Source organism: Oryzias melastigma, linkage group LG13, assembly GCF_002922805.2.
Source record: "Oryzias melastigma strain HK-1 linkage group LG13, ASM292280v2, whole genome shotgun sequence".
Classification (NCBI taxonomy): domain Eukaryota; kingdom Metazoa; phylum Chordata; class Actinopteri; order Beloniformes; family Adrianichthyidae; genus Oryzias; species Oryzias melastigma.
The window spans coordinates 12061620-12071447 of NC_050524.1; the positions used below are offsets into that span (position 1 = coordinate 12061620).

Below are 9828 nucleotides of genomic sequence, written 5' to 3' on the forward strand. Positions count from 1 at the left end.
TTTTTAATCCATGATTGCAGTTCCTCAGATATCACATTATCTAAATACCTATCTGGTCCTGATCTTGCGTCTTTAACGTGGCTGCAGGCACACACATGCGTCTCTTCAAAAGTTTCCAGCATAATGAGCTTGAAACATGACTGAATGTCAGAATTATTACAAGCGGTTGAGGTAACGGCCCCTGGATTGGTTTAATCTCAAGTATCAAACACACACAGCTGTTTCCTTAAAATGTAGTGAGGAACTTTTACTGAGACTTGACTGCCATCTACTGGTCGTCTAAGCTCCAGATGTGACATTTTTTTCCACGATGGAGGACACATATCAAGAACTTTTTTTATTTAAATTGTGATAAATTAGGAGAAAATTAAGTGAGGAAAACCTACATCCACTTGTAGACAAATCGATACATGTACGTCATCTGAGTCAAAACTGTGCGGCTGATTAACTTCAATGTTGCTCGGCCTTTTTGTTGCACCCGTAATGTTGTGAGGGACTGTAAGCTTGCAAGAGAACGCACTAAAAAAAGGGATGATGGGAAGTGGGGGAAAGCCAACCGTCCAACCCACAACAGGCAAATTTGTAATGAACTTTTTAAAATATATATATTAGGCTAAAAGCAGCATAATCATAATTAAGATGATTTTACAGTAGAACAAAAGATGATCAGAGTGGGACTTTAACAGATTTCAATGTAACAAGACAAAAGAATTGCATGAAAATAACTTTATTTCACTTTTTTATTCATTCATGCACTTATGCTTTGTATTTGTATCTCCATTCTTCCTCGTTTTCTCTTCTATTCCATTTCCAAGTCCTCCATATCCACAGTAACCTCTGATTTGAACCAAGGTGAGGGGGAGGGCACATAGGGATCATACGTCCAATGAGGGTACACTCGTTTGTATAAATTCATCAGGACAGTGTCTTGGGACCGCAGCTGGTTGTCAAAGACACACTTCATGTGACCATGTGTTCCTGCAAAGATAGGATACATAAAAGAGACAAAACTTTAAAAACAGCAAACAAACAAAATGCACCTTTTGGGGGGAGTAAAATCTCACCTAGTGCTTCTTTGATGTGACCTCTGCGACCCCATTTTGTCCTCAGCTCTACTGGTTTGAACCACATAATGTCCTCTGACACAAACACAACCAGAGAGTGTTACACTCCAGGGAAACTCACACTAGACTTTGCAGTCAAAGGGGCGTCCTCTCACCTCTGTTGAAGAACATGTACCGGACAACAGCGGAGCGCCTGTTAATTTTGAAAGGGTGCCCGCTAAGGACAATCCTCTTCAGGACAACTCTCTGAGGGTCGCAGCTCAGCAGACTCCCGGTAGCCACCAGGTCCTGAACACCTGAGAGGAAAATACACAATATGCTCATCTACCTTAGGGGTTTTTATGTGAAATAATTTGATATCCACAAAAACTACCAAAATCGGTTTTCTAATCCATTGAAAATCTCACCATCTTTTCTTTGTTTGAAGAGCAGGACTCCAGCTGGAGGGAAGGTGATGGGGGCATACACAGACACCACGGTGGGAGCATCAGGCCTGAGGAAGCGCTCCATCTTATGTTTATCAGCTAAAACGTGAGTTGAACAATAAATCATTTTAGGCAGTAATATTGAAAAAGTACATCGTTCTGTAATAGTACTTCAGTTAAATGCTTAGTAAGCATTCACACATTAGTGATTCTCCTCTTTTCCGTACGGTTTTCAGCATATGAAAACTCAATCAAACTGAGCGATTTCACTAATCCTGGTATCAAAACGTTTAGGAAATTAGTGCTTGTACTTTTAGTATTGATATATTTTATGGTTTTTAAGATTCTATGCGATTTTTCAGCCCATTTAAAATGAATGGGGAAAGGTTTTAAAACTTAAGCTAGCATGTGCAGAACCTTACTGCTTGTACTTTTGATATTCATATATTTTGCAATATTTTATTTTTTTATTTTTTTCTAGCCTCATAGAAATGAGAAATTCTTCAACTTCTACTTTTTTTATTTTTAGACAATTTGTGCAATATTATGGTTTCAAAGCGTTCAACACTTTCAAGACATTTATGTTTGTGCTTTTGGCATTCAGACTTTTTACATATTTTACATTTTTACGCAATTTTTTTATAATTTCTTTGTGCACTTTATGCAAGTTTGGTATTAAAACATTTAGTATATTCAGGATATTCCTGCTTGTACTTTTGATATTCATACCTTTTAAGCATTTCAAAATGGAACGCATTTTTTTCCAGGAAATTCTTAAAATTTTTTGTGCACTTTGAAGCCTTTGGAATATTGTTATCAAAACATTCAACACGTTCAGGACATTATTTAGCAAGCAAAGTAAATTGATTCAGCATCTACAGCGACCACATTCAGCAAAAAACCTTCTAGTTGGTCCTAGTGTTTGTGACAATTAGATGATTTTTAAGTCTCCTGGTGTCTTCTTTAGTGAGATTTTACAAATGTGGCTAAGTTTAGATGAAGCGTGTGACGGACTGAGACAGGTGTCCTACCTGATGTGTGCTGAGAGAATATCGGGGAGGCCCGAAACCTCCGGAATCCGCAGTGGAACACAAGTTCCTCTTTGGATTTGATCGGCTTGGTGTTGCTAGGATGTCTTTGCACCAAAAGGTGCATCACCGACATCTGTGGAGGGGATAAAAACGTCAGTCTGTGGCACACTGCCGTTTGTGTGACTTGTGCACCTGTACCTTCTGCTCGTGAGGCAGGAGAGACACCACCACCAGCGGTTTTCCAGACTGGACACTCTCCATCACAGAAAACGGCACATTGATGATGTGCAGCGTCACATACCAGCCGCCCTGAAATGAGCAGAGGTTCAAATACCCAGTGAGAGCTCAGCTGTAGATGAAGACGGCGTCTCTTTTTACCAACGCTCCCTCCTCCTCAGCAGCGGCCTCTGCCAGTATGCGTCGGCGGGTGCGTTCGAAGCTCTGGAATTGGAAGATGCGCGAGTAGTCGTGAGGCAAGTTTTCCATGGGGTCCCAGGGGGAGGTGCGGAAACTCTTTAAGCCCCTGTAGCGCTGGAACCTGGGAGCAAAAGACATAAAAAAAAAGTTAAAAACATGAGGCGGCATCTGAAGTGAGGAGCAACATGACGGCACACCTACCTGATTCTGGCAGGGGTGTCAAGGGGCGTGTCCACCTCATCGGGGAACATCTCGTGGGATCGAGCCTCCCGGTAGAGTTTCAGACCTTCTTCTTCTCCTGCTTGGTCCATGTTCTCATCATAGCGCTGATCTGCTCCGGCCCTCTCCGTGGAGCACACCTCCTCTTCTTCCTCCTCCTCATCTTCGGAGACTCCGCTTGAGTCAGGTTCCTGAGCAGCAAAAATAAGAGTAACTTCCGTTTTGATTCTCCAGCATTAAAGTTGATTGCAACCAAATGAAGGATGCCAATTTTATTGATAAAGTAAATTCCAAAATACTAGGCTTTTAACCCATTTTATATGCATGTTATTTTTCTTAAATGTTTTTAGGCTTAAGTTTGAATTTTTTACACGTTTTAATCACAGTTTTAATCTTCCGTATGTCTTTGCCTCTAATGTCATCTACCAGTAAAGTTCTAGGCATTTTTTATAAATCTGCTTTTAACTTTTTTTTCTCCTTTAAAAATGCTTGTTATTTTAACAATTATGATTTTATACTCAACTTACTTGTCTTAAGTTTCTCCTGACAAAACAGTGCGTCTATATTAAAGCTCAGAGTCTCAGCTTTGTGTTCATGATGGCGTCTGCGTTTTTGGGAGGGCTCCCTGGAGTCAAACGATCAAATATTTGCATTGTGTTTATATTGTGCTGGTTTCCAAACGTACAGGACAGGACATCCTCTCTTGTCTTACAATTTCAACTTCCTTGTCATTAATTTGTTTAAGGAAATGAATCTTTAGAAAACACATGCTCCACCTCTGCCATCAAGCTGGCATATTGCAGGCAAAGCCTGATGGTCGAGCGGAAAGAACGCCACATGGGGTTGATTCTGAAGTCCTCCAACACCCCTGCTGCACAATAACAATAATCCTCATCATTTGAAGTACCCTTTTACCCATTGTTACCCCCTCTGAGGTAGGTATTCCTGTGGGCTAAACCTCAACATCAAATGAGAGCTAATAACAGCTCCAGATCCTAATGAAACCGGCTGCATCAAGGAGAGTTTCGCCAGCTTCTTTTCAAGCAAAGTTGCAAATAAATAAATGGCCGACCCTTCCCTTCGTCCAGACAGGAAGTTCGCTTCACAAGACAGGAAGACAGGAGGCTTCTCTCGGGACTCCTGCTCCAAACACTATTGTTGTGTTGTGGTAAGCAGCCTGGCACGGAGAACTGCAGGCGGACGCTGAGAAAACAAACAGCGCCTCTCACCGGCAACGTGCACTGACTGTGGGTCACGTAGGCAGACTTCAGCCCCCAAAACACAGAAACATCCCGCTAGCTGCTCATTATACTAATCTCCTCATCCTTCACATTATTGGAGTTCCTCTAGCACAGGGGGTGTCAAACTCAATCGCACAAGGAGCCAAAATCCAAAACACACCTGTAGGTCGCGGGCCGAACAGGATAAACATTTATCAAACACTCTAAAATGAATTTTTTTAAACTGTAACTTTTTAACGTAATTATGAATAAATAGCATTACCTGCAATAATGCTAGTGTGAATGCTGTAAGCTGAATTAGGCTGCTGAAGATGCTGAAATTGATAGCTAAAAGTGCTAAACCTGATAAATCACTGAAGCTAATAGGGGAAAACCCTGAAGCTAATATACAGCTAAAATATTAACTATATTAGCCTAAAAGACAACAAAAAAAGACTACATTAGACAAAACAGCTAGCACGCAGCTGAAATATTAGCTAAACTCCAAAAGCAGCCTAAAGAATAGAAAACAAGCCCAGATTACCCTAAAAAGCTAGCAGTTTAGCTGAACTCCAAAACAGCTGAAAGAACAAACAAAAAAATAGCCTAAATTATCCAAAACAGCAAGCATGCAGCTAAAATATTAGCTAAACTCCAAAAGGAGCCTGAAAATGTTTTTTAAAAAGCCCAAATTAGCCTAAACAGCTAGTGTGTAGTTGATATATCAGCTAAACTCCAAAACAGCTTTAAAAAACAAAAAAAAAAAGCCTAAATCATCCAAAACAGCTAGCATGTAGAACAAATATTACCCAAACTCCAAAAGTAGCCTAAAAAACAACAAAAAAGCCCAAATTAGCCTAAACAGCTAGCATGTAGTTGAAATATTAGCTAAACTCAAAAACAGCATAAAAAAACTTTAAAAAAGCCTAAATTAGCCAAAAAGTTAGCATGTAGCTCAAATTTTAGCTTAATTCTAAAACCTAAAATATATTAATAAATGCCAAGATAGTCAAAAAATCTAGCAAAATGCCAATTTTTACTTTTTAGCATAGTTCTGAATATTAAAAACAGGCAGGAATATATTCCAGAATAAATCAACTTAAACCTTAAACGACTTTCAATATTTTGCTCTTCATAAAAAATATTTGTTGTCAAAGTTATACAAATTAGAAATAAGCGCAAGATAACATCGGGCCATAAATAAAAATAAAATAAAATGAGCTAGAGAGCCAGATATAATTACCCGGAGGGCCGGATCCTTGACTAGCATCAGCTCTGTCATTTCTATAACAATTGAACCATAATTCAGGCGGTAATAAATTCCAAATGTATACCTGGGAGTCATTTTCTTCGTCGTCTTTATCCATAGCTTCATCCATCATGCCTTCATCATCATCATCATCATCACTGCTTTCTCCATCTAAATCATCCTCCTCCTCCTCCTCATTGTCAACGATCCACGTAGCTTGGTAGTCTGATGTTCCTTTGGGGACCTTCATGGTGCGTTTGCCTTTTCGGGCCTCTGAACCACAAACAGAACTTTCAATCATTGTTCCGCTCAGATTCTTTGTTCAGTTACCTGCTAAAAACGAGCAGGAAGTATATACTGTTTCTGCACCTTCGGCCTCCAAAAGTTCAGCTTCAGTCGGCCACGTCTGCTCGCCGTCCATGGGGTCCACCTCGGCCTCTGACTGCAGACTCTCTCTGACTGAAGGGTCTGCTTTCATGAGAATGCGAACGGGAGCTTCAGTGACTTCCTGCCAAACAAAAACCACATTTATTAGATAGCATAAAATGCTATTTCATCTGTCTTTCAACTCTTAGTAGGATTAACATGCATCACTACCAGTAATAAGTGTTTTATTTACGCATCCTTACAGTTTTGAATAAAAGAACGCCTAATCAAAGTGAAATTAGCTTCTTCAAAGATAGAAATCCAACCATAAAACCTGTCTGTCACGTATTAAAATATGCAACTTTATTTGGTTTGTGACTGCAAGTATTTAAATATCAATAGACGACTACCTGCATGTCCACCTCTTGGATTTTTCCAGGTTTTGCTGCTCGAGGTGTTGTTAAGTTCAGTGGAAGAGGGTCAGACGGAGCATCAATCTGACTGAGCTGGAAGTCTCCATGACCACTGATGTGCACCAACCGGTGAACCCCGAGGAGATGGCCGCGGACGTACCCAGAAACACAGAGCGTGCCCAGGCCGGTGCGCCCGCCGTCTGCTCCATCGGCAGGGCCGTCCGGGGAAAAAGTAACGTTCTGCGCTATGAGATGGGAACGCCTGGAACGAAAACCCAGCTTTCTTTGCCGCTGTGATCCCAGGTGTCTGAGGAGCAGAGTTGCGTCCTGCTCCGAGTCCAGAGGGAAAAGGCGGGCATCTGGGAAGCGGACCTCGGCTATCTTTGACAAAGCTCTTCTGGACTCGACCCTCTTCTTTACGGGAATGTCTGACACACCCTGGCACACTAGTGCTGGGAGGAAAGAAATTACCATATGCTCAAGAATATAAAAGATCAATCATTTAACATTCATCTTTGTCCACCGCAGGGATACTAACCATGACTGGGGAGGCCTTGGGCAAAGAGGCAAGACAGACAATACTCTCCGTAGCTGTCCCAACCTTCTGCAGGATCCAGCACAAACACCAGGCTGTCTGCAATCTTCACCACATCCAGCAGGGAGTGCATGTCAGCTGTTCAAAGAGACCAGGAAGGTTCAGAACGTGCAATCAAAGCAGAAAAACAATGTAAACACAAACCTCAAATCTAACATCATTTTTTTATATCAAAACCAGTGGGACAGAAATGATATTAGAGTAATAGAGTTGAAAGAGTTTAACTAAGAGAAAAACATGTCAAAATGGTGTATAAAGTGTGTAGTGAGGAGTTTTACAGCCTTAAAACGCCATCTCAGATCTACCATTTTTATTGTTTTGAGAGGCTTTTTTTTTTAATCAAATTGGTGTTTTAAAGTAAAATGTATTTTCCCGTCAATCGGAACCTACCTGTGCTCTGACTGAGAAAGATGAACCTCAGTTTGAAACGAGGCAGAATGAGCCCAAAGCTGTCGCTAACACCACTGATGCACCCCTCCTGCTGCACAACTCCACCAGAACCTTCCTGTCTGAGCAGTTTAGTGACAGCACTAGCATCCGCTCCGGCATGTAGGGATACCACCACAACCAAATGAGGAGGACCGTCCCTGCTGCCCAAACGGCGCTTCTCTGTCAGGATCTACAACAGCAAGACACATAGAAACGCTACCACCAAACGAGAACATGAGGATTCGGTTTATCAAACAGCAAAAACAATTACCATATCCTTCTTATTTCTGCGTAGCTGGTTGGCTTTGTGTCTTCTGTCCATCTTCTTCAGCTCCTTCCTTTGTTTTTTTGTGAGAGCGGTCACTGAAACTCTCCCTGTGGGACAATTTAACACAAATATGCAGAAACTGGGAAAATATAGGATCGTATTTGTAGGTGGAACTATTATTCTTTTTTGGACAAAAATTAGTTGTTATGAAATAATTGCAACAAATAAAAATAAAAAAGGGAAAAATTTGATGAATGCTGAATTAAAAATTTTTTAGGAGTCAAATGTACACGCCTTACAAAAGATAGAGAGGACTAAAATCCAGGTTTTTTGAGGGTTTTTACAGATTAAAAAAAAAAAAGTTTTAAATAGCTTATATGTGTGATCTATTTTTAATTCTCTTGATTGCCAGTAATGCAAATGCATCATCTGTAGAGGACATTTGCATAAATGCATACATTAATAATTGCCTTAAAAGAAAAAAAAAAGTACTAGTAATACAGCCTTACTAGTTTTAGATCACTTAATTAATCCCATATCTCTTCTAGTATATTTATATTTGAAGAATTACTCACAGATGATTAAAACAATGTATTTACTGTTTGAAAGGAGGATATTTTTTTTTATAAAGCCAAGAACTCAAATAATAAAAAGATGCAACTACATGAATTGATGAACCATCTAACTTAAAAAACCTCAACCTAAAAATGCAAAATATCTATTTCTAATTTTATTAATTCAATCTGATCGAAAAACAAATAGTAAGTCTGGATGTTTGGATTCCATATTTCCCTAATCAAAATGTAAAAAAAAAAAAAAAAAATCAGTAGTCTTCATCTAGATTGCTAAAATGAAAACTGGTATTTTGTTATTACAGCTGACAGTTTATTCGACTTAGGGGTAAATAATAAAGAAGCGTTTATAACATTGTTTCCCCTTAATACTGATGGACTGAATAATAAATTGATAATACACTAGCAAGCTAGCTTTACTCTATAAAATATAATGTCCTGAAGCTTCTTCTCGGCCACTGTACCTTCTCAATTTGCAACATTTTAAGATGTTTTTGCAAGTCAAATATCAATCATATAAACAAGAAGTCCTCGTAAACGGGCTATTTTATAGTTCGTGTGTTCAATTCCCCTAGGGCTAATCTTTTAAAGAGCTCTAACTAGTTGATTTCTATGTACTCTCCATTTCAAGTCGTCGTGATATAACTGTATTACTGAAGAACCTATTTAAAAAAAGGCACGTGTGTTTCCAGAAGTAACAGACTAAAGCTAGCAACAAACTAAATCTGAGCATCGCTTACCTTTGTTTTCTCTCTCGATTTCACCTTTCGTCCGGTGTTTACCATGTTTGTGTACTTTATTTTTCTGTTTGAATATGCCAGCTCTGTGGCCCTGCTGTTTCTCCCCGTCAGCAGCCATTTTCACCATGTGGACATGTCGGCGAAATCAACTTCCTCATTTCCTCTGACGCCACGAAAAGGGGCGTTTCCAGGACCACGTTTTCTTCTTCAAAATAAAAGCCTCACAAATCTATTTTTGTGAAGATAAGTGGAACTTTTTTGTTTCTATGCGCAAAGCATTGTAAATTGTCTTACCATGGATAGAAATGCAATACCATGTGATGTAATTGTAACAGATTTGCACCAAATAAATAATTTGGTGTATGATTAGACAAGGATGTTTTCCTTTAAAAAGAAAAAAAAAGAAAAAACAGATATTTGTTTTGACATTATGTGCAGACTTTACCTTATACACACTATTTTCAAGCATTCATTGAAATCCAGTTTTTATTTGAATCTAAAGTCTGTCAATAAATATTAGTTAAATCAATCTTTGGAGAAAATAAAACATTAAAATCTTATCTTTGATAGTTAAATAAACAAGTCTTCCCAGTGTGTCTAAGGAAAACTTTTGGCGATCCAAAACATTCCTTTAGCAGGGAAAAAACATATTTTATATAATGACATGACATTCTTTCAACAATTCTGTTTGAGATGCAAGAGCTGCTTACTTCGCCAATCTCACTTCTAAAAGCAGAGGTAATCCTTACATCATTAGTGCTGTTCCCATCCACTCAAATGATGATTGTTATCATTTTTTATTGAAAAAGTCTGTCAAATT

At 39.2% G+C, this 9828-nt stretch overlaps 1 protein-coding gene across 1 annotated transcript; it reads right to left on the reverse strand.

Annotated features, from left to right (window-relative positions):
* Nucleotides 1-711: 711 nt before the first annotated feature.
* tsr1 (TSR1 ribosome maturation factor) lies at nt 712-9662 on the reverse strand. The gene is made up of 15 exons (XM_024276858.2): nt 9009-9662; nt 7700-7803; nt 7390-7618; nt 6943-7077; nt 6402-6856; nt 5995-6133; nt 5711-5898; nt 3139-3347; nt 2899-3058; nt 2719-2829; nt 2521-2653; nt 1472-1588; nt 1220-1360; nt 1065-1139; nt 712-978 (listed from the first exon to the last, which is right to left on the reverse strand). The coding sequence occupies exons 1-15, from the start codon at nt 9133-9135 to the stop codon at nt 800-802; spliced, it is 2502 nt and encodes an 833-aa protein (XP_024132626.1). The 5' UTR covers nt 9136-9662; the 3' UTR covers nt 712-799.
* Nucleotides 9663-9828: the final 166 nt, after the last annotated feature.

Bases quoted from the DNA above. Each gene is read 5' to 3' on its own strand.
- tsr1 (XM_024276858.2), bottom strand. From the start codon at position 9,135: ATGGTGAAAATGGCTGCTGACGGGGAGAAACAGCAGGGCCACAGAGCT. The intron at 7,804-9,008 runs GTAAGCGATGCT...ATTGTCCCACAG, and splicing joins AATCGAGAGAGAAAACAAAG to GGAGAGTTTCAGTGACCGCT. The intron at 1,140-1,219 runs GTGAGAGGACGC...TGTTTGTGTCAG, and splicing joins GTACATGTTCTTCAACAGAG to AGGACATTATGTGGTTCAAA.